Raw genomic sequence first — 25275 nt, forward strand, 5'->3', positions numbered from 1 at the left:
CTTTACTTGATTCTTTGAGTTTTTTCTTACAAACAGGTACTCAGTGCACACTGAACACTATTGCTTCTGCTTTGGCTTAATACATAAACCTCTATATTCTCAAAAAAAAAAAAAATAAATAAATAAAAAGCCAATATAGAGTCTCCCTGGTGGCGCTACGGGGTTAAGACACAACCTATGAAGCTATCTGCAGCCACTGCAGCACGAGTTCGATCCCCAGCCCTGAGATACCCACATGGCCATGGCGTAGCAGACCTCTCCTGACTCACCCGCCTGCTCCCCTCGGCAGTGTACTTCAGCTGATCTGCCCTTTCTGTTCCCTACACTGTCTTTGGTGCATCTATCACCACTCATACCTCTGGCCTGTACCCCAGTTCGTCTATGCCTAAATAAATAAATCTTTAAAAAAAATCCAATATAAACTTGCTGCATCAGTGCTGTGAGGACTAATCTAACTACAGGAACTCGGCTTCATCTTCAAATATTCATTTCTGTACATACAATGTAAACGGTACACATTAACTTCTGCCTTTAAAATAGAAACGCTAAATGGGATAAAAATGAAAAATGTATGACAAATATATATATGATAATATGACTAAAGTATTAAAATGAATTGTTAATCATTACTTCAAATTACAACTTTCACATGGAGAAAATAATACCCTTACATATCTAATGAATAATATTACACTTGGACTAATATGGTTGTAAGTTAATTATAGACTACACAGCTGATTTAGTTTCATTTACCTAAGGAAGCAGTTCTGACCCTGTTGCAGATTAATTACCTCTTCAGGAATACACTCTCATTTATCATTGTCATTTACAGCATTATAGCTCTTAGCAAGATGTAAGACTTTTTAATGTTAAAAAAAAATTCCTTCGCTGCAATACACTTTGCAAGTTTAATCATTAAAAGCACATGACAGCTAAAACCAGGTAAGATTAAATTAGCTATGGAACATTAGGAAAGTTCATGATCAGAAATGAAAAGAAAATCAAAACTTGTGAAATCATTCAAGTCAAACAGAGGCTTCTCCTCTATTTTACAGCTTTTTAAGAAGGTCCTATGCTTTGAGATGTATGCAGAGGAAATGTATGGCATACTCTGAATTTCTTTATGCACATTATGCAGTTTTATAGTAATCATATTTCTAAAAATTGCTGGAAAATATTCAAAAGGAGAACATGCTTACCCTTATAACTATAGCATGTGTTTATTTATAGATCTTTTATATATAAGGTTTTGATTGCATTTGATGGGATTTTGTACTATGTGCTTTTTTTCTAATTGTTTTTAATTTAAAATGAGCAAGAAAGAAACAAAGAGATCTATCTGTACTTTGGAGTAGTAGGTCTATTCCATCACTCATAGCTAATGACAATGTGATATAATCTGAAAAACTGCCGATGGTGATGTAAGTGCAACGGATAGACATATCTGGACAAGTTACATTCCAGATCTCAATGAACTCAGATTCCAGAAGAAGGTAAATAGATGACTATTAAAATAATGTGAAAAATGTGATTAATGCAAAATAAAGACATGTGAAGAGAAAATATGAGGTACCAAAAAAGAAGTGGTAAAACCCACTCTGGCAGGTGCTCAGGGAGACTTTCTGGGAGTGTCTGAGTTGATCTTCAGAAATAGGCAGGGACTAATCTAATATCTGTGAATGAGGAAAAGGTGGGTATTATTTGGGAATATGATAGGAGGGTGATGATGGTCAGTTTCATAGACAGAGTTGATGACATGAACAAGAAAACAGAATCAAGGGGAAGGATTTAGTAACTACAGCAATTTATGAAATGAAGATAAAGGTAAGGATGATGCAGGACCAAGACATGGTAAGAAGCTTGGAATTCACCTGCATGAAAGCGTAGCCACTGGAGTCATAGGAGGCTAGGTAGACTGTGGATCTGAGGAATCAAGACTAGAGGCAGCGAAAGCAATGAGGAGACACTGCAATAATGAAAAGGAGAGGTGATAAGAATTTGAGATAGTTAGAGGCAAGGGGAAAAGAGAAAGAAATATCACAGAAGAGTCAAAGGTAGACTCAACAGGAGTCCTTGATTAGCTGTGGAGATTTGTGAAACTCCAAAAAGAACTCCAGATAATGCTGTCATCTGCATCGATGTTTGAAACCACAAGGAAAGATGGAATCAAGGTAGATGTGGAGAGGAAATAGCAGAGAAGAAAACAATCCTGCTAATGCTAGGTAACATTAAACACCGTAGTAAGTTATTTTTAGAAAATAGATGAGTAATTTTTTCTTTGCTGAATGATATTTTATTCATTAAGCATCAGATACAGGCAGCAGCTAAAGGGCAGAAGTCAGAAAAGCCCATAAAGTGCAGCAAGGTGGTCAGAAGAATTCTAAGACTTGAGAGTGTATGGGGATATGGAAGACCAAGGAATAAGAAAAGAAATTCAAGAAACAGAAAGTGCATTGAGGGTAAGTACTCCAAATTTTGAGAAAGATAGACCTATTGTGCTGGTAAAATTGAAGGTCAAGGGTGACATCAGCCAAAGACGTTTTAGCAAAAGTGGTAATGGGAGGGAGTAAGTAGAGCAATAGTAGAAACAGTTTGCATTAGCTTAAGAAATGGGTGAGGAAATAATGATAACTAGGAATAACTTTTAAAATCAGAAATTACCTAGGAAAAAGACTTCCTTTTTTAAAATTATGTGCTTTCCATTTTCTTCATTTCCTAATGTATTTTCTACATTTGCTTCCAAGTATTCTGTTTTTTTTTTTGTATTTTATTTAACTATTACATTCATTGATTTTTTTGTGGCAATATTGGTTTTCAATACCGTACATCAATAAGAGGTATAAAATCACACCCCTTCAGAATTTGAATAGTATATTTCATCTTCTTCAGAGATCAGACTTCTTGTCAATAGTCAAATTTGCTGTAAACATTCCTGAGTGACAAGAAAATTCAGGAAATGAAATTCTTCAAAGTATTTAGATTTGAATATTAAGAAAAAAAGTCTGATAGGAAAAAAGCAACTGAAAAATATAGTAATCAGTTGCTTAAAGAAAGAACAACTTTTGCAAATTTATAAATAAACCAGGAATAATAGTTTTGTTTCAGCCTCTAAGTCAATTTTCTAGTTTGGGAATTTTTGTGTTGGGGTAAAATCATATTTCAGTAGCGATTATTGTTTTTTATATTTTGGATCTGTTTTGAAAACACCTCATTATTTTCTATTTGATGCTTAATGAATAATCACTCAGTAAAGAATAATTTACACGCTTATTTTCTAAAAATAGCTTACTACAGGGTTTAATGTTACCTAGCAATAAAAGAGAAACGCTACGCATTTGAGAAAAGGTGGTAACTGAATTTGAAATGAAATTTTGTAATTAAAATTAACTGATTTGATAAGATTATGAAGTATTTGAGATCAGTGATCATTCTGTGACTGACAATTTATCAAATAATGCAAATCTTTTTTGAGATAACCTATTTCAGAACCAACTGTCCTTTGAAGCAGCAGTCTGCCAACTTTGCAAGAACATTTTACACCAGTAAGTATTAATATCATTATAACTTTCTTCCTCTGATATAATGGGAAAAATGCATTTCAAAATGATGTCATTACATAATGAGAATTTACAACTATATAACCCAAGTTCCATATTTAAAATCACATAACTATTATTGTTATCAGAATAATGTCAATATTTGCTTTAGACCAATAAAACTTGGCTAAAATTATTTAAATTTAAATAATAACAAGTAGGTAACAAAAATTATGGAATATTTATAATAAATGGGCAGATAAAGTAAATGAACCAGAGAAAATGAGATTAAAAAAAAACAATTTTATTGACTTCAGCACCAAACAAAAATCTATATTCTTAATGTGCTATGTGATCGGTGATCATAACTAAATTTCTATAGCTGAAATTTCCTTTGTACATTTAGTAAAGGCAAAGAAAAATACATAATATAGAAGGCTGAGGACTGAAGGAATTCTGATCAGTAACTCTTCCACTAACTTGAAATTTATGGTTATGAGAATTAAGCAGTCATATTTTTCCTACTCTGGCGGAATAAGAGGCTCTTAGTGACTGAGTAAGGCTGAAGGATATTAAATCATAACCAAGCAAATATCTATTTGATAGGACATTTGGGTGATAATATATATGGCACAGTAAAAATCCACCCATCTTTGTCAGAATTCTTCCAGACTTGGAAAGAAATTCCACATTGAGCATAGACCCATTTCCAATTTCAGAAGTACTAATGTGGATAAGGTTTTCATTTTCATGTTGGCTTTCACTTTATACACAGCGTGTGATACTAATTTGTTTCTGGATATGTTCTATAAAAACTGGAGGACCTTTCCAGAAGTCTTTGAAATTCTTATTGCCTTGGTTGTTTCTGCTCACAGTGCTGACTTCTGTGTTGAAGAGTGTCCAAATTGGAACTTACTGGGATGATTAACAGCTGCTACAAAATCAATACTCTATGTAGGGAAAACAGAATTGGGCTAAGATGGTCTTACATGAGCACTATTTTGTGGCTGAATATCTATCGATGTCAGCAAGCCAAATATAATTTATGTTGGTGGAAGCATTTCCATGGATATAATCCATGGGCTTTTCAAACTTGGTCTCGGAGACCTAGGGGGTAGGGAATATAACTCAAAGGTTTTAATTCTGCATAATTATGTATATTCTCAGTTGCAAAGATGATCACTGTTATACTTGGTGAGAAATGGGTTTGCTGAAATCTTCCATTTATTTTAACACTTATTATAGTTAAAACACTAAGTCATATTATTGTTATGACAATCTGCCTCAAAATAAATCTTGAAATTTGCTTCTCCACAAATGAAATTGAAAGGTAATATAGATGTTTCTGTATTGTTGGCTTATTATACACTGATGCTGCAATTACAGAATATTAAGGTAGTTGCTAACATATGTTCTAAAATTCTTTATATGTTTCTGTAGGGTTAGTCTTTACACTAATTATTCTCTCTACAATAACTTAATATTATACTATACCTTCAAAATAGCAAGCTATAGATATGAACAATTTAAAGGACAATAAATTAATTCCTGAGGCATTACTTATTTGTATTTCTTCTGACCACGTTCAAGGGAAGATACACATGTGTAATGTTTTACCTCCAATACAGAGGAATTTTTACTTCTTTGTCTAAAGATGAGCATCTGAAATATCTATCCCAGGAATCAGAGCAGGCACTCAAGAAGCAATGTGGAATGAAATAATAAATGAGCTACATTGTGACAATAACATTAATCAACACTAGGACACTAAACAGTCACAATAAATCATTATTTTAGATTTTTATAGTAATATAAGTACAGAATTCACCATCAGTAGAACAATCTATTCAACAATGCCATTTATAAATCCTAATAAATAGCCCCTAAGAATATTTTGCTGCTCTGTTTAACTGGACCCTCTCTCGGAGCACCTGTGCACACCAACATTCATCTCCACCTTCCTAATTTTGCATGTAAAACTCACCTTATTGCAATATGGAATGTGTTGCTTGGGAGAATGATATGTCACAGGGCAGAAAAAAGTTAATGTTTAAAGGAAATTAAAGTGACTTTTTATACCTGTGAAGCAGCCACTATTGGTTTGAACTACAGCATTTACCTATTAAATATGTAGTCTTTCTTCCTTTCTGTGCTATTGCAAAAAGTGAGTGTTTTTGAACAGGACACTATCATGGAATATGAATTCTACAGTTCCCAGATGTGCAGATATAATATTGCTTTTTACCCAGAAATTGACCATCTGATTGAAAGTCACAAGGGTAAAAATGTGTGAAGACAGGTTCATTATTATTATCAACAGGGAAAGTCACAGCAATCAGTAACACCTGGAAGCTGGAAAATAAAATTAATGAGCCAGCATTCTTAAGGCTAATAGTGAATGCTTTGAGACTTTAGGATATGCCTAAGACCTAACTCCCAAAGGGGAAATAGCCAAAGAGAACATACTACTTTCAGAAGCAAATGGAAAGAATAATACTTAGGGGGGGTAATTCTAATATTTTCTCAATTAGAAATATTAAATTAAAAAGTCAAATGTAAAGAACAACAAATAAATGGAAAGCTTTGCCATGCTCCTTATAAGGCAGTTCACAACACATTGATTCATTGCACCAAATACAGTAAACAAAAAGATTTCCCACCCAGCATGTGAAATAAAGACACTATCCAATGTCATATTCCTAGTCACCTTCTATCACAGTACCCTGATGCTTTTCCTTCATAACATTTATTACTATTTGATATTCACTTATTTGTTGTTCCTCACCCATAGAAAACTACAGATGGAATGAAAATTAAAACTTTGCCTGCCCTATTTCCACTGTACCAGTTAATATTTAGAACAGTGTCCAGCAAATAGCAGCTACATACATAAACAAAATTGTTGTATAGATGAATGAATGACACACAAGAATGCACAAAGCAAAATCTATAAATTGGCAGTCTATCCACTTAAAATGTGATCTAATAAAACTATTCAATAAGTCAAATCTCAAAGTATTAGCAAGACAATTCTATATGAGGCAGGTTAAAAATGTTAAGCATCGTTAAGCTTAAATTAGAGGATTTAAGCACTAAAGCAGGTTTACAAACTTGGGTATTTCTGTGAAGTTTTAAAGACTACCTATGGAGTTTTAAAGACTACCCTTTCAAAGACTCACCACATCTTTTAAAGAACATTAAGTAAGCAGAGAAAGTTTCATTTCCCTTTCCCTACTCCCATACACCAGTTAATATTGTTAACATTTTAGTATATCTGTGTGTGTGTGTGTGTGTATACATATATATATACACATGTATATATATGTGTGTGTGTATATATATGTATATATACATTAGCAGACTCATATACTCATATATTCTCAGAGATGGAACTATATAAACCATTCATATTGTACCACCATCATGATTCCCTAGCATTTATAAGCACCACTGCTAGGTTTTCTCAAAAAAGTTAGACTTCCCTAAGTGAGTTCCCACAACCTTCTTAAAGAAATTCCTATATTACCCATTCACAGTAGAACAATAGTGACACAGTACTCACCTAGGGACAATTCATTTTTGTGCACATTATAATTTTGGAACCACTTTTCCTGCTCTATGCTTCTTTCAAACTAATAAACTTTTAGGTTGTTCCCAATTGTACATCATTAAATATAGTGATGCAACTTAGGTTTCTGTATTGATTATTTCTGTGGAATGAATGGTGGGTCAAAGGGAATTACATTTAAATTTGAACAGATATCATGAAATTATTCTCCCCCAAATTTTAATTTACAGGTCCATTGCACAATTAAGAATGTGTCCATTTCCTACACACGTATTTATATTGTATTAGCAACCTCTGTCATTTTTAATAATCTGAAAGTTAAAACATGATATCCTATAGTGTAATATTTCCTTGCAAACATAACATTGGGAAATTTTCCTCTGACTATTATAATTTTCAGTCTTAGTTTACTTCTCTAATAGATATTTAATTTTATTAGGAAATTCTTTAGACTATTAACCCATGTTTATTATTTGTATTGGGAATGTTTTCTTGGACTTTTAGAGTTAATAATCCCTTTTTACATTAAAAAAAATGATGAAAAGTAATTGCAATTTATTTTTCATTTATGGGCTTGGGTATTCTGTTTGCCTCACACAGATCTCTCCTACCCAAACAATATACTTCTACCTTCCCTTCTAATAATATCTGATTAGTGTATCATTTAAACTTGTATTTTAATCTACTTGAGATATATTTCCTATAAATATAAATGGAAATATAAATTTACTTCAATTAAAATGAGTAACCGATTCTGCCATCTAATTTATTGTGTACTTTTACCCTTACCCTATGATCTGCTATCTTAATAGCTAACAAATTTTAAATTCCCTGCATATTTGTGTAGTTTTTGGATTTAACTTCATATTCTATCCTACTCATTGATTTTTGTACCACCATATTTTAGTTACAGTAAGTTAGTTGTCTTTAGTACATGGCAAAAAAATTTGATCATCGTAGGATATTAATTATTTCCAAAAATTATAAAGGCAATTCTGCCCAACTATAAATTCCCATTAATCAAAACAACTGCCAGTAATTCTATTAGGATTCTTGGTAGCAATGGACTAAATGTATAAATTAATTTGAGACTTGATCTATTAATAATATTAAATCTTCCCATATTGGAGCATGAGAGGACATTATTATTCAAATCTTAATTTTACAAGTTTGCATAAAATTACTGAGTTTTCTCCATATAGGCTGTGTGTCTTACTAAATACAAACTTTAGTATTTTATAAGCCTGTTGATATTGGTAACTAAATTATATTCATGTTAACATGAAATGGTAAATATAACCTTTTTATAAAGGAAAGCAAGAGGATTATTTTTTATATACCACTCTAGTATTTGGTAACTTATATTATTAATGTTATTTATAGCTAATACATATTTACTATATGTATCATCATAATTTTGTCTATTATATATGATTTATTTAAATATTTCATTATTAAATAAGTTACTTTACTAAAAGAGATAACTAAAGTACCTATTAAAGTACCTTAGATTAAAAAACCTATATTCTTCCTAATTTCATTCAGAATGCCACAATTAATATATTAACTACCAATTTATAGAATATATTTGCATATTTTAACATTTTTAATTTCAAAAAATGAAAAACCTGATTTTCATTTAAATTCAATAAACCTGGATCATTTTGACTTTTGAAATAAAGCCTATTTGCTCTGTAGGTTTTAGTCTTTATACTTGAATTTGTTTGCTAATTTTACTGTTTACAATTGTTGCATTTATATTCCCATTTTTTGTGGGGTTATGTTGACAGGATCTTAATATTTCAATTTGCTAGCTATGTAAAATGAATAAGAAAATATCCCATCTTAATTTATATTCTAGAATAAATTTTAAAATATGAGAATTAGCTATGCTGTGCAATACCATTTGAAATAACATGTTTAAGTACCACTTTTACTATATTTTTACTTTTTCCTCTTTTGCTTTATTCTTAGAGCATTGTTCTGGAAGTTTGATGTTGGACAAGCGACACTGGGATTATCCTAGATTTTGTTAAAACTATAAATTTTCAGACTCCATCTCAGATCTACTGAAACATAAAAGAAGGGCACTGGAGCCATCGACCTGCTGTTTAACAAGCTTTTCAGGTGATTCTCATACATGCTTAAGTTTGACAACTACATTGGCTTAGTTTTGCTATTACTCTTTCCCTAGAAAATTTCAACTATTTATATTTGGATAGTAAGTATTCAATTTCTCCTATATCATAAAGCTCATTGGTGTAAAGATGCAAATGAGACAACCTTCTAATTGTGCACATATTTTCCATAGCTGTAGTTATCTCTTCAAATTTACTATGCTATGTATTTCTTTCTGGTAAAAAAAAATAATAATTTGTAGAAAAATACATCAACGAGATGATGGTACAGAAGTTTTCATCTATCCTCTTCCCATAGAACTGATTTAACAATCACGCAGGATGAGGTTACCTTTGTGGCAGTCCAGGAATCCAGTGTGGTTCCAGCACACTGCTGCAACGAGATCTGAGAACAGATCCAGTGAGAAGGTGCAGGGTAAGTGAAAAACTATCAGGCTTTTCTGCCCTCCAGCCATTAGCATTAATGATGGACTCCTGCGGTCCTACATGCATGCCTGACAGCAGACACCTGGAGTACGGTGTGGGCATGCATAGATGGGTGCACCTGGGCTGAGACTGGCCTTATAAAGGCGGCGTCACCCCGACGCCAGGGGAAACAAGAGAATATGAGAAGACAGAACGAGAAGAACCAACGGAGAATCAGAGAGCACGGGGAAACGCCAGAGAGCCCAGAAAGAGTGAAGATTCCCCAGGGGCTAGGAAGCTTGCCAGCCTCTGGCCCCCTGACCCCCTCTCCCTTGTAAAAAGCTCAATAAAAGCCCCCAGGGCTCTCCTTTACCTGTCTGCTCAGATCATAGAGATCCTGCTCTGTGCCCTTCTGCCACTGCAGAAGGGTAGGAAAAACAACCACTTCATCGGTGTCACACCTCCTCCAAGACGGCAATGTTCTGCCAAGGAGAGTGTGAGTGTAGTGAGTGCTCAGATTCCAAGCCTTGCAGGATGCTCCCTGGAAGCCATTTTTTTTTTTACTTCAACAGAATGCTCAGGGTATCAGTGGTTGCGGGGAGAGACTGGGAGCAGGCAGCAGGGGCAAGACTCAGCTGTGAGAAATGGAAACCCCACGAAGGTTCCTAGATTCCACAACCACTTCCCATGACTCCATACCGATAACAGCCCAGCCCACAAGCTGCTCTGGACACCGCTCCTGAGGACTCCCTCTGCCCCTACCACCAATGGTTCTAGATAGACCTTAATGGCTTGTGCGCCTCACCTGTACCCCACTCTGGCGGAGCTCGCGCATGCCCCAGTGCGTGCCTCCGCGTGTGTGCTCTGGTGCGCGTGCGCACTTTTGATGCAGCGGCTTAGCACTTGCAGGCAGCTGCCTCCACTCCACAGGATTGGATTGGAAGGCACGCGTATTTGAGCATTTTAGGAAATTGCCCTAGAAAAAACACACGAGGCGGGCCTCCCCGGTGGCGCAGCGGTTGAGCGCTGGGTTGCGAAGCTGCCTGTAGCCTCTGCAGCCGGTTCGATCCCCGGCTGCTCCCCGGCCACCGGAGGAGGGTCCCACATGGCGCACAGACCTCTCCTGCCACCCGCTGCTCCCCTCAGCAGGGGGTTCGATCCCCGGCTGCTCCCCGTCCACCGGAGGAGGGTCCCACATAGCGCGCAGACCTCTCCTGCCGCCCGCTGCTCCCCTCAGCAGTGGACTTCGGTCCTTCTGCCTGCTCTGCTCCCCGCTCTGGCTCTGGTGAATTCTCTCACCCTCCCACGCTTCTGACTGTACCCAGTGCATGTATAAACCAAACAAACTAACAAATAATAAATAAATAAATAAATAAGACATGCCTCTAGAAAATTAAAAAAAGAAAAAAGAAAGAAAAAGAAAAAACACACGAGGCTCTCCTCCAATCAGGATATGCAGATGGAGAGAAGACATATAATTTTAACAATTACTCAGCCCTCAGGCTCCCTAGTACTCACCCACCACCACCCCCTGAACTACCATGTAAAGAAAAGTATGGACCTTGCAGATTTACAGAAAAGTTCTGAGAGAACCTCAGATCCTTCCCTGGTTGACCGATGTGCTCTCCTGAAGCCACTCAGTAAAAACTTGAGGTGACTGCGTCTTCAAGGTGGTTTGACTGTGGATCTAGAAACTGTCCTGCTCAAGTCCCTCTTAGCAATGATCCTGGGGGATACATGTCTGCTTGGGGCCCACCGGAGAAATGTCCCTACCCCTGCTCATGCAATTCCAGCAGCTCTTAGCTGTGGGTCTAGTAAACCCACACTCGTGTATGTCTACATTTTGCATGTATCTAGAATCATTTGTGTTGTTTCCAACACTGTTTATGCCAGTTATAGTATTTATTATAAATTATCATTTGTTTACATATTATGTAAATGAAAAAAATATGACTACAAAAGTCTTTGTCTCATATAGAATACCCAACTTTATATCAAACTTGGGAAGACTTGATATAAAGGCAATGCTGAAACAGCTATAGAATTATATTCTTTGCCATAGAATTACATATAAGAAAGATCATTATAAAAGATTTTTTTAAACTATTGTATAAATCTAGAAGGATTTAATTCAGATTGCTTCAAAGGGGTCTTTTGAGTTTTTATTCCACTTGAAAGAAACTAAAAATAGAATCATAGATGGTTTATTATGGAGTTTGGTTTACAGCAGACAGGCTGTGGAACCTCCTTCAGTGACCCACATTCAGAGAAATGACATTAGCTTGGCCTATAAGGGAAGATTGGCCAATTCAGTTATATTTATAGGTTTTAGGTTAAAATGAAATATTTAAAGTTCTATGTATCATTTTTATGATACTTGTTTTATCTTTTGGCTCATGTATAACTATAATCTCTGGTAGAAGTGCTCCTGCTGTACATAAATTGAACAAACTCATTTCCTGACTAAAATCACTGAATGGTCCGATGGGCTCTCTTAAAAGATAAACACTACACCTTGGCTTCCAAGGGTCTTCAAGACATGGCAGTGTTCACCTCTGCGATTCCCTCTTTTGTCATTCACTCACACCTTCTTATGTTTTGTTCCAGGCACACTGACCTAACAATCTTTGAACACAACAAGCTCTTTCTCACCTCAAGTTCTTCAGGTATCTTCAGATACCTACTGGTGTGCTCTGTCTCTGTGATGTCCATCTCTTATCTGTATTCTTCAGATCTTGAATGCTAAACAGATCATCAGAGCTTTTCTTAAACATGTCCCTCATTTTATCTCATGGTAACTTTTGTTTTCTTTCACAGTATATATCATAATTTAAAAATGCATTTGTAAATTTGTTTCCTGTTGTTTTTAAATTTTTGCATAGAAGAACTAGGGTGTAGGCCAGAGGTGCAGGGGGTGAGAGGATTCACCAGAGGCAGAGTGGGGAGCAGAGCAGGCAGATCTACTGAAATGCACTGCTGAGGAGAGCAGCAGGCAAGGCTGGAGAGGTCTGCTGCGCCTTATGTGGGTTAGCTCCCAGGCGGCAGCGGATCAAAGTCAGGTCATAGAGATGATAGCATTGAGATTTAACCCCTAGGTCACCAGGGAGGCCCATGTGCATTTGATTATTAATGCCTCTTTCTTAAACTCTTATAATGAGGTGATTTGGGACTCCCTGGTGGTGCAAAGGGTTTTCTGTCACCATTATGAAGCTATCCCGCAGCACTGCAGCTCGAGTTTGATCCAGGGAGCTGACCAGGGAGCTGGCCAGGGAGCTGACCCACATGATGCAGCAGACCTCTTCTGTCTCACCTGCTGCTCCCCTCAGCAGTGTATTTCAGTAGATCAGCCTGTTCTGCTCCCCACTCTGTCTCTGCTGAATCCTCTCACCTCCCCCAGCTCTGGCCTATACCCCAGTTCTTGTATGCATAAATAAATAAATCTTAAAAAAATAAAGTATGAGGTGATTTGTCACTCTCTTTTATTCATTTCTATAACTCTGGGACCTCACCAAGAAAAAAAGGCACAAAGTTTTTTGTCTGTTTATTGAACAAATGAATGATGAGTTACCATGAGGAAAAAAATGAATGGGATGTGTTTATTTAATGATGTAGAATGTGAAAAGTTTTCTTCTTGGGATTTTGAGATAATCTATAGTGTCTAAAAGTACAAAATCAGAATGGAAGGTAGTTTTTCAGTCTCACCATTAGTGACATATTGAGCTATATGATTTTTTTCTTGTGAGCTTGAGGAGTTGTTTTACATACCGGGAATCATTAGACTCTACCCAGTAGCTGTCAGTAATAATTCCCTCACAGTTGTGACAATCAAGCATGTGTCCAAATATTGCCAAATTTCTCCCATGGTGGAGGAGTAACTATGTCTGGATGAGGATCACTGGATTGATTAAAGGCAAAAACAACTTGAAAATTATTAAATCAGGAATCTCAGATAAGAATAGTGATAAACTGTAATGTTTTGGACTTGAACAGCTACCCTGCCCTCCAGCTTTTTCACTGCTTCAGTTCTATCGGGGTGGATCAAGCTATGAAAACAAGTGACTTTAATGTCAGTGGAGCTGACTTGATTTGGAGTAGACTTCAGAATAAAACTCCATGACACAGAGTTATCTAAAATAGTGGCGTTCTCTGTGGCCAGTGAAAAAGCTGGCCAGTGTCACAGCTCAGCTATGTTTGGAAAATTGAGTAGGGCAAGCACTAACCAATTAACTAGTCAAAAATTCAACAGAAGGTCTTGGCACTTAGACTGCCCTAAGGGCCAGGCACTCTTGGTTGTCTGAAAGGCCACATAAAGGTGTAATGCTGCACTTAATGCTGAGGACAGAGCAAAGAGTACCCTAATAGGTAGACTAAATTAGAGATCTTTTATGTGAGCAGAAAAGACAAAAGAAGGACAGCAAATATTAAAAAAAAAACTAAGTAAAATTAATAATAGGGCCTCCCTTGGTGACACAGGTGGTTGAGTGCAGCACTGTGAAGCTGTCTACAGCCTCTGCAGCATGGATTCAATCCCAGCTGGCCGGTGAGATACCCACATGACGTGGCAGACCTCTCCTGTCTCGCCCGCTGCTCCCTTCAACAGTGAATTTCAGTAGATCTGTCTGTTCTGTTCCCCACTCTGTCTCTGGTGAATCCTCCCACCCACACATCTGGCCTGTACACCAGTTCTTGTATGCATGAATAAATAAATCTCTAAAAAAAAGATTAATAATAGTCTGAGGTTTGTCCTTTTCCCCAATGCACATACAAGTGCTATAACAAAGGACAACAACTTCCTGAACCAAGATGTTTAAACTCTGATTAATCCTTCTGAAACAGATAATCTCTAGTAAACCAGGATTAAAATAAAAACAAGAACATAAAGGAAAAACAAAAAGCTAAGGTAGCAGAATCCACCATGGGGAAGAAAGGCTCCACAAAATTAGTGCAGGTAAGTTACTAAACAAATACAGAAACCACCATAATCCCTGTGAGAGGATCCAAATCCAAGGTTATATAAAAACCCCTGTTTCTAACAACAAAAATTAGCAGATATGCAGAGGAATAGCAAAGCCTGACACATACTCTGGAAAAAACAATAACTCTGATGGGCCCTAGATGTTAGCTAATGGGCTAACTCTTAAATGGGCTGCAGATGTTGGACTTAGCAAAGATTTCAAAACAGCTATTATAAACATGTCAAAAGAACTAAAGAATAAGTTTAAAGGAATAAGGATGAAAGAATAAAGGAAAGCATATCAACAATGACTCTTCAAATAGAAAATACAAATTAAACATTTGAAAATAATAAAAAGAGAACCAAATGGAAATTTTGGAGCTGAAAAGTATAGTAAACAAAAAAAAATTCACTAAAGGAACTCAAGAGATTAGATTTAGTTAATAATATGTGAAGACTGATAACAATAAAAGTCCCTAATTTTTACAGTATAAATATCCATACACTGATAAAGGTATAAATAATAGGTAATATAGCAACACAATAGGCAATTACTACTCAGCAATAAACAAGAATACTGTATCATGCAATTCATGTAAGTGAATTTTGAAAACATTATATAAAATGAAAGATGCCAAAGACTACCTTTTGTATGAGTTATATGAAATATCCATAACAGATAATTATTAGAGGAAGAAAGATTAGTATTTTCTTAGAGCTGAGGGAAAGAGCTGGAACTGACTACCAACGGGAATGAAAGTTTTGTTTCAGTGATGAAAATGAACTAAAATCAGAATAGATTCATTAATATCAATTAAAATGAGTGAAATACCTTATGTATAAATTATATACCAATGAAAGATAAAAATATGACTTGCATTCATATCAAATATAAATAAGAGAACCTTTACAGATCGAGATGCATTACATTTTTCTTACAAATCATCATCATTAGCATTGTAAACAATAGTATATTTATCATCATTTTGCCCATTTTGAAGCTCTTTAAATGAATAAACACATTATCTATAATTATAAAAGGGAAAACAATAACTGGAGATGCATATAAACCAATGGATACTCAGAAAAAGAAAAATTGTTAAATGACTCTTACCCTGGTAACTCGAATCGTAAGTTCACAGATTCAAACAGGAACTTTTAATAGTCTACTGTGAAGGGGGTGTGTGTGTCTGCGTGTGCATGGTTGAATGGAATGTTAAATGGAATGCTGCAGATAATATACCTTTAGGCTTTATAACTGTTGGATTTTTATATAGATATATAAATACACTATTTATACATCTATATAAAATCTCTTAAAATATTTCTTAAGGATAATATTTCAATCACTCTTTCAATTGCCAAATGATAGTTTACTTTTAGTCTAATATTTTCAAGGATTTAAATGAAAAGAGTAACCTTTTGATTTATTAATCATTTAGAAAAGTAGTAGCATTTTTCTTAGACTTCAAACCAAACCACAAAATGTTAAATAATGTCTATATTTAAAAACTTAGTAGCCTACAATAATATTAAAATTTAGTTCTCTCAGAAAAAATTTGATGCATGCTTTTCATGTTGTCACTAATGTAAAGTTTAGCTTATAGTTTAAAAAATATGATTAACTTATTGTAAACCCTAGTAACTTTCAGCTGAATAACACAATGGTCAAACCAATTTCAAAACGTATAGTTTCTTTCCTTTATTTAGCACATTAAAAATTTATCTATTTCTGATTCTCTGACATTAAATAAACTCACAAGTATTATCACTGCCCATTAGAAGAGGTGTTTTGTGACACAAATATAAAATAAATTATTTATAATCAGTAAGTCTTCACAGTCTAAGAGTTTACATATAGCAATTATACAGGACTAGTGAAAAATAAAAAAGAATATTTAGTGGAAAATCTTACCACGCCAATGGAAAAGTAATTATTGATGATACTGTAAGGCACTGGGTCTCCCTTTTCATCTTTATCATTAGGTATGACTTCAAACTTCCATCGGTCCAACATGATTTCTGTGCTGTTTTCAATGTCTTTTAGGATTTTCATCAGATTCTCACCTTCATAACCTAATAAAAAAATTATCTTAAGAAAAATATAACCAAACAACAAAATAACATTTGTACATATTGGTTGTGTATACTTGTATCATTCTAAAGTTAAATAATGCATTTTATGCAAAACTAACACAAGAATTAACTATAATCTTATTTTACTCATAACAATATTTTTGTTTAGTTTAATTTGCAACTCATATTTCTCTCAAGTGGTGAAAATTCTCAGCATGCCAAACTGCCAATCGAACATTTCCACTGCATATTCCCCCCCCACCACAAAATTACACATCAACATTTTCAAAATGGAATTGTCTGCTTCCATATCTTCTTTCTTTTGTGATTGTCTCTCAGAAACCAATACTCTCTAGCAGTTGCTTTATTAAATAACATGGATGCTGCTTTACATCTCTCCCTTGTCCATCACTCTTATCCTCATACTTTCCCATCATGATACAGAGTAACATTCAATTTAAGTAGAAGGTTCTTTTATTTTTAACTTTGTGTCATAACATCTCTTGTTATAAGTACCCTGAGAAACCCTTTTCTTTTGATTCACTAACTTCTACTTCTTCCACAGGTTTTATATTTCATAATGCTTCCTTCCAGAAGGCAGTCTCCCAAAACAATGGGCCATATGCAATTCCATAGCACATAATTTTCAAAACAAGCCCTGCCTGAGTGCCAGTATTTTGCATTATGGCTATCTGCATCTTTCACACTAAGAACCTTTTAATGGGTCTGCCCTAGAATAACATTCAACAAATCTATTTTTTAATAAAAATGTTACATATAGTCAACATGATCAGAAAATAAAAATGTTAAATCTCCTCTTAATTGTCTGTATAGGTATATAATATTATAGTTATGAATGTAGTCTAACTCTGGCCATGTTATATATTGCATTTGCTTTTAGCTTAAATAGTTTCCCCTTCTATAAAAACATGATGTGATGTGAGACTATTTAAAAGTGATAAAATTAACAGAAGTTCTTAGTATATGAGGTCTAAAAAAATAAAGTTCTCAATATTGTAATACTGATAACATATTACTTTATAATATTATATTAAGGGGCCTCCCTGGTGGCACAAGTGGTTAAGATGCAACCTATGAAGCTATCCACAGCCACTGCAGCACAAGTTCGATTCCCAGCCAGGGAGCTGACCCACATGGCACAGCAGACCTCTCCTGACTCGCCCGCTGTTCCCCTCAGCAGTGTATTTCAGTCACTCTGCCTTGTTCTGTTTCCCACTCTGTCTCTGGTGAATCCTCTCACCACCCCCCCACACCTCTGGCTTGTACCCCAGTTCTTGTATGCATAAATAAATAAATCTTTAAAAAATTTATATTAAGTTAAATAAGTATCTCTTACACTACAGACATACATTCTTAAAATAATATTTTGAATTGAAACAATGCTCCCATAATTATTTTCTGTGTCCAACTTTGTTCTATATTTTAATAATCTATTTGTTGAACAAGCAAATGCCAAAGGCTATGAGTCCTCATTAGAGGTGTCAGCATATAAAACGTTGTAAATATTAAGTGGGTTAAAAGAAGAAAGTACGGACACTAAAATAAAGCCAACATTCTCTAAAGCAGAATAAATTACATTTATAGCATATTTGTTCAGTTAACTATTAAAGAGTCAAGGCAGCAGCAAAAAGCAGGTATCTGGATATAAAAGGTCCCAAAGATTCCAAAAAAAGAGCAACCAAAGAGACCCACACCAATACTCATTGCAATTTAAATAGCAAAGATTAAAAAAAAAAATCTTAAAAACAATGAGAGAAAAATTTTGTGTCACGTGCAAAGAAACCCCATAAAACTATCAGATGTTTCAAAGAGTAATCAGGCTAGAAAGGAATGGTATGAGATAATCAAAGTGCTAGAGACTAAAAAGAGACAAGGTATCAAAATAGGCATTTCACCAAAGACATATAGATGGCCAACACACACACAGATACTCTATATTTCTTATCACTAGGGAAATGGAAATCAAAACCATAATGAGATTTTACCTCATACCAGTAAAATGGCTAATGTCAAAAGCTCAAGAACTAATAAATGTTTGCAAGGATGTGGAGAATAATGAACCCTAATGCACTGCTGGTGGGAATGTAAATTGGTATAGCCACATTGGAAAATAGTATGGGAGTTCCTCAAAAAATTAAAACTTGAACCACCTTATTACCCAATAGTCCCACTTTCGGGTATGTCCTTGAAGACTATGAAAACACTAATTATAGATATATGCACCCTTATATTCATTGAAGCACTATTCATAACCACTAAGATTTGGAAACAATCCAAATACCTGACAACAGATGATTAGATAAAGTTGGGGAAAGGCTAAACAATTGAATATTACTCAATCGCTAAAAAAAGGAGAAATCTTGTTAAGTTCCAATCTTGGTTGGAACTTGAAGGGATTATATTAAGGAGTAAATGATATTTTGAAAGCAGCTGAAATACAAGTCAGAAAAGGAGAGATATTGCCTAATTTTACTTATATGCGGAATATAATGAAACAAAGTAAAGGAACAAACAACATACAAATAAAACTGTGGGTCTGCTAGACTTAAGGGGTCTGCTAGACTTAAGCAGCCTGTTCAGCCACCATTATGGTTACCTTCAGTTGTGCATTCCTATGCAAAGGTCAGAACTGCCCAGTCACAGTCATATGAACCAAACCTTACACAGTATTTTTCAAATCAATCAAACGCAGAAAGCTGGATCACTCCAGGAAGGGTATGCATCATGAGGTGTGACTGGGAACGCCCAGGGGGCTGAGGACCTATGTATGACAAGGGACCCCAGAAGTTGATCACTGGAATGTTTTGTTGGTAAGATTAGGACCATGGAAGGGGGTCAGGGGTCCAGTTTCTATGACAACACTTGGTCATCAAGCTGATAACATGGTCAGCAGATTCATGTCCCCCCAAGCCCTAGATGACATTCCTGAGTTTCACCCATCCTTTTCTCCTTGTCCTCCTAATGCACATAACTGTTGCCGTGTAATTTTTCTATCAATAAAAAAGGCCAGGATCTTGTTCTAAGCAGCATCCTGCCTTGTGCAGCCTGCTTCAAGACTCCCGGGTCTTTGTCAGTGTGGTGTTGCCCCACACAACATAAAATATTTAGTCTCTGAAAATAGAATGGTGATTACCAGAATGAAAGTGGGTTGATGGAACAGGGAATGGATTTGTCGTGGATGGTGACGGGATACTTGGTGGTGAATGTGTTTTGATATATACAATTGCTGAGGAGAAAAATTGTATACCTGAAACATATACACTGTTGTAAGTTAGTAGCACCTCAATAAAAATAATATTTAGATAGATTGCCTCTTAAATGTTATCACATTTAAGCCAAGGTCAGATTTTTTTTTTTTTTTTTTGGTGGGACCCTCGCCGGTGGCCTAGGAAGGAACTGGTGCTGCAGAGGCCGCAGGCAGTCTCGCAACCCAGCACTCAACCACTGCGCCACCAGAGGAGGCCCCACTTTTTTTTAAGATTTATTTATTTATCCATACATACAAGAGCTGGGGTACAGGCCAGATTCGCAGGAGAGTGAGAGGATTCACCATTCAGAGCGGGGAGCAGAACAGGCAGATTGGCAAAATACACTGCTGAGGGGAGCAGCAGGCGAGACTGGAGAGGTCTACCACGCAATGTGGGATTCTCGCCAGCGGGCTGGGATCGAACCAGTTGCATAGGCTGCAGACAGCTTCACAGCCCTGTGCTCAACTGCCTGCACCACCGGGGGAGGCCCCCAAGCTCAGATTTTCTACCTCCCCTGGTGTTAAGCAAATTTTCCTATCATGTATTACCAGATTGTGAATGTCCTATAAAGCATCTACATGAACATTATTTTTTCCTTATAAATGTTAAGAAAATTGAACCCACAAACTCACAGACACATATCAGACAGCAATTCTATTTGGTGAAAGCACATTAAAGTGGTCATTCAGTGAAGAAATGTTGGGGATGGGGTGGTGTTCTGCACTGTATTTCTGCTTTTAAGTTTTTCATTGTTTTACCTCCTCCCCATCGCAGGCATCTTGCTAGATCATTGCCGGTGCCAAGAGGCAGAATCGCAACTGGAGGATGCTTGGCTACATTGGCCTTTTCTGTGGAATTAAACAAAAATAAATAAATTTTGATCATAGAACAACAGTATAAAAGATAGGTTGGCATAAAAAAACACATTCTATAAACAGAAAAAGTTACATAGCCCAGATATATAATTATGAATTAAGATGAATGTATATGCATTTATAAAATAGAAAAAATTGTTACCATAATTCACAAACTGACTAGAATTTTCAAGACTTCTGCAAGAGGAAAATCTTTTAAATATCTTAATGTAGTTAAAAATTGGGATGAGTTTGATTTAATATCATTGAAATCCTTATTGATATAGATAATCTCATGGATGTTACATTGAGCCAAGGTTGATTTTGCAAAAATACTTTATATGGAGACCAGCAACTCTACTACAGTGATATCCTTATATCCATATATCACTCTTGGCTCATTTTACTTTAAGGAATAAATTATTTTGAAAGCAGCTGAATTCTAAAGAATACAGTAAAGTGTAGACAATATCATGGTGTTGTGCCCACCACCTGTGGTGCTGCTTTGTGTCAAGTAAAGGAGAAGGCTGGGGGACTCAAATCAGCAGGTTTTCTTTCAGATTAAACTTTACATAGCACAGTGCTTTGGGTAACAATCTAAAAGCAGTAACAATCTGAAATTCCATATGTTTTGCTTTGAACCATCATATGCTTTGAAATTACTCTCACAAATATTTACTACTTTTCTTTATATTTTCTTCCTTCTTAACAGTCAATTTGAGTCCTGAGCAAGAATGGAATAGATAACTCAGGACGTGTCACAGTGAATGAACGAAGGGTTAGATTTTGAGGAGTAAAAAGGACCAACAATTTCCCACTATTTTTCACTCTAGAATCCTCAACTCCTTATTATTTACAATTTTAAATAATGAACAACTCCTTATTATTTACAATTTTAAATTCTGCATTTCTCCATAATTACAGCGTCTTAATATTATTTACGTCTTCTATTGGAATGCCAAATTCAATTTTCACTGTTTCTATAAAATAGATTTAATAGATTCAAGTCACTTGATGCTTATTAAAATTGTGCAAACAAGATGTTTTTGCAGACATTCTTAATAACACTGAGTAACTAAAATTTGTCAATTTAAATATAAAAAAACTCTTTTCCAAAAATTATTTTTCTTTTTGTGATTGAACCTCATTTTAACAAGTTGGCCAATGCAATTACTGAAATCAATTTAAAATAAGCATTTTGATTTTATCCCCTCATAAAAGGTAATTCATGATCTATTTTACTGACTAATATTCTGTTCTGATAGAGCTCTGTTTGTAAAAACAAATTTTTTTTTCTGAATTTATCAAGCTTTTCTTATGACACATTTCTACCTTACATCTTCAATCAGTACCTGCTTTGATAGTTTATAAAATTCTACCAGTTAAAGTTCAAATATAAAGGTAATATAGAATAAAATGTGTTATATAGAATAAAGTACGTGTCTTAATCCCAACTCTATCATTTCACATTTATAAGACTTGTTATAGCTATTTTAAATTGTCTAAGACTTAGGCTCCCTATGTCTAGTATTTTATTAGAGTTGGGGTTATTAATACTATCCCCACTTAAAGAGTTCTAAGAATTAACGAGTGATCGAATTAAATCTTACCCCAAGGCCTATTAGCTAGCTAATAATAAGTAATATTTAGCTATGATGATGATGATATGATTGATGATGGTGACATGAAGATACATAGAGGATAAAGTTGTAAATAAGTCTCCTCGATTAAATTCAACACATCTGTTTGACCCAGACTTATCACAAATACTAAGATCCTTTTTGGTTACCTTTTCAGGGCAAAGAAACAACTGAATTTTGTAGACCTTACAATGAAAATATCTGAGGATTTAGTAAATTCCAAGAAAAGTGGATTAAAAAAGAATGTCTAGATACATGTGGATTATTTTGCCAATTAACTGTTGAATAAATTAAACTGTGCAACATTTCAGATGCCCAATTGTCTTATTACAATTCCAAAGATATTGATAAATCATAAAATAAATAAATAAAATACACAGACTATAAGGTACCACTCTCATCTCAAACCCATTAAACATTGTGTCTTCATTACCTATGCAGTCCAAGATCCACCCCACGGTTCCATCTCCACCACAGGCTAAGACTCTGAAGTCAGAAACATCACGGAAAAAGTTTAACCTGAAAAATAAGCATGTTATGGTACAAGATTGATTATTTTTTTTAAATTAGGACTTCTAAATATTGTATTCTTGGAATTATATCTAATGTAAGACATTTTATTTTGTGAAAACAAATAATCTGAATGATTTCAGTGAAAATATTATTATCTACAATAAAATTCTAAAATAAAAGTATCAAAATGTTAAGCTAAACATTTTAATTATACAGTCTAATTCTGTAATAAATATATTTTTCTTGCAGCTCTAACATTATAAAACCAATTAAATAATCTTTAAGATATTCTTCCAGATGTAATCTGCAATTCACATAAATCAGAGTGAATATACTCCATTATTTCATTCAATAATTTGTAATTATCAAATATTCAAAGTAAATTTTGAATAATTATATAAATGCGACTAATGTGTCAGTACTTCTTTGACAGTCCTATGCTTTCTCCATTACTAGGAGAAACTGATAGAGCTGCAGTTGGCATTATAGCCAATTATTTCAGCATTCCCTTCTGACTTAAAGTTGGTAAATACAAAGAAGACAGACTTCCCCTAGTCTTTCCAATGTTTTCCACATAGGAATCCTCAAACTTAACTGCAAACAGGTGCAACCTACCTTAGAGAAAGTTACAAAGGCAGGTATACAAACAAACCTACTTATTTTCTTGCAATAAAAGAACTGAAGCAGGTCAGGACTATTTGGAATATGTCATTTCACTTCCCTTCCCCCAGACATAAGCACTGCTCTTATAATAATAATCTTCTAAAATATTTTCCTGTATTTTCACATATATGAAATACACATGTAAATTTTATTTCATACATATTTTAACATGAATAAGATTATCCTCTACATTCCATTAATTTACATATGTGCTTCATTTTTCACTTATGTGAAAGAAATCTGTATTTGCCTGGATAATGTTATATCATGAATATATTATGTGGGGTGTGCAATCCATGACTAAATAAATAAATCCTTTTCCTCAGGTACTTTTAAGTTATTTCTAGTGTTTCACTACTACAGAATAATAAGTAATTCAGTTACCATTATTTGAAGGACATTTATGTGAGCATGTGTATGTTTTGAAGGCTAAACTTCTGTGGTGGAAATATTCCACTATTTCATCATAGTATCCTCTGAATGCCTCCCAGTGTAGAAAACCTAAGTGCCCATTTCTTCAAAATGCTAAAGCAATATATGTATACAACTTTAGGTAATTTTTGCTTATAATAGGAGAGAAAAAACATTGTATTGCCAAGTGTAAAATCACAATCCCCTATTGACTAGGTGATTGAGCACAATTTTGTAGATTTACAGATGTGCATTACATCCAAAAAAACCTGTCCATTTTCTACATTGAATTATTTTTTATTATTATTTTATAAATTCCTTATATGAGTTATATATTTCATTTAAACTAGCATCATTAGAAAAAACATTTTGTTTAATACAAATGATTTGATAAATACAAATATCATACATATGATAGGAAATATATTAAAATTAATGAAACCATACCATCTGCAAGTAACAGTCAAGAATATTTAGCACCTAAAATTTTCCTGCTATTTTTGGGTATTACACTGCAAATGAAGATATTTATCTTTACACATGCTGCAATATTTCATCCACTCTATCTCCACTTGGTTGGCTTATATTATGTATAAGCTTAAATTATGTATAAATTTCATAAATATAAATACCTACACCAAGTGCCTAGCCCAGAGGGTAGAATATTTCCAATAATTACATATACCTGTGCTCTTTCCTATAACATGACCCTTATTCATTCATGAGGTAAGCACAATTCTGAATTTGGGGGTATCATGTGCCTCAAACAACTTTTTGTTTTTTTGCTTTTCCCACATAGCAGTGTTATTGTGATTCATCCATGCAGTAGGTGAAGTTCTCTCCATTGTAGTTGCAATTATTTTATTTCTACAGCTGTGTTAAATACCTTTTTTGTGAACATGCCTTTTAAATCCATGTCAGCAGTTATTTGATTAGTTTTATGTTCTTACAAAACCTGCATTATTACATATTTTCTAGTGTTCAAGGTCAGTGGCTGTTTCCACAGGAGGGTATACTTATGTACAACTTTATAAGAAAATGACAATTTGTTTCCCAAAGTAGTGGTACCATAAACCCAACTGGTTGCGTAGAAAAGATTTTGCTGAGCTTATCTTCTTGGACACATCTTATGTCACACTTCTTAATTCCAAGTGTACACTCTTCTACGAAATGTGTCTTCTCTTTCTCCCATTTTATTGATTTGTAAAAAATCTTTTTTTTTATTTTAATCCTTTTTTTGTAAAAATC

The 25275-nt window shown here is 34.8% G+C and overlaps 1 protein-coding gene across 2 annotated transcripts in view; it reads right to left on the reverse strand.

The window, feature by feature from the left end:
• The window catches only part of DGKB (diacylglycerol kinase beta), an 835840-nt gene that overhangs the window by 339648 nt on the left and 470917 nt on the right, over positions 1 to 25275 (reverse strand). For both annotated transcript variants that reach the window (XM_054692402.1, XM_054692401.1), the window contains 3 exons: positions 22874 to 22959; positions 20705 to 20794; positions 16517 to 16677 (listed from right to left, as the gene is read on the reverse strand). In XM_054692402.1, coding sequence (XP_054548377.1) covers positions 16517 to 16677; positions 20705 to 20794; positions 22874 to 22959 — 337 coding nt within the window. The remainder of the gene's footprint in view (positions 1 to 16516; positions 16678 to 20704; positions 20795 to 22873; positions 22960 to 25275) is intronic.

Source organism: Talpa occidentalis, unplaced genomic scaffold, assembly GCF_014898055.3.
Source record: "Talpa occidentalis isolate TD23 unplaced genomic scaffold, MPIMG_talOcc4v2.1, whole genome shotgun sequence".
In the NCBI taxonomy this organism is placed as follows: domain Eukaryota; kingdom Metazoa; phylum Chordata; class Mammalia; order Eulipotyphla; family Talpidae; genus Talpa; species Talpa occidentalis.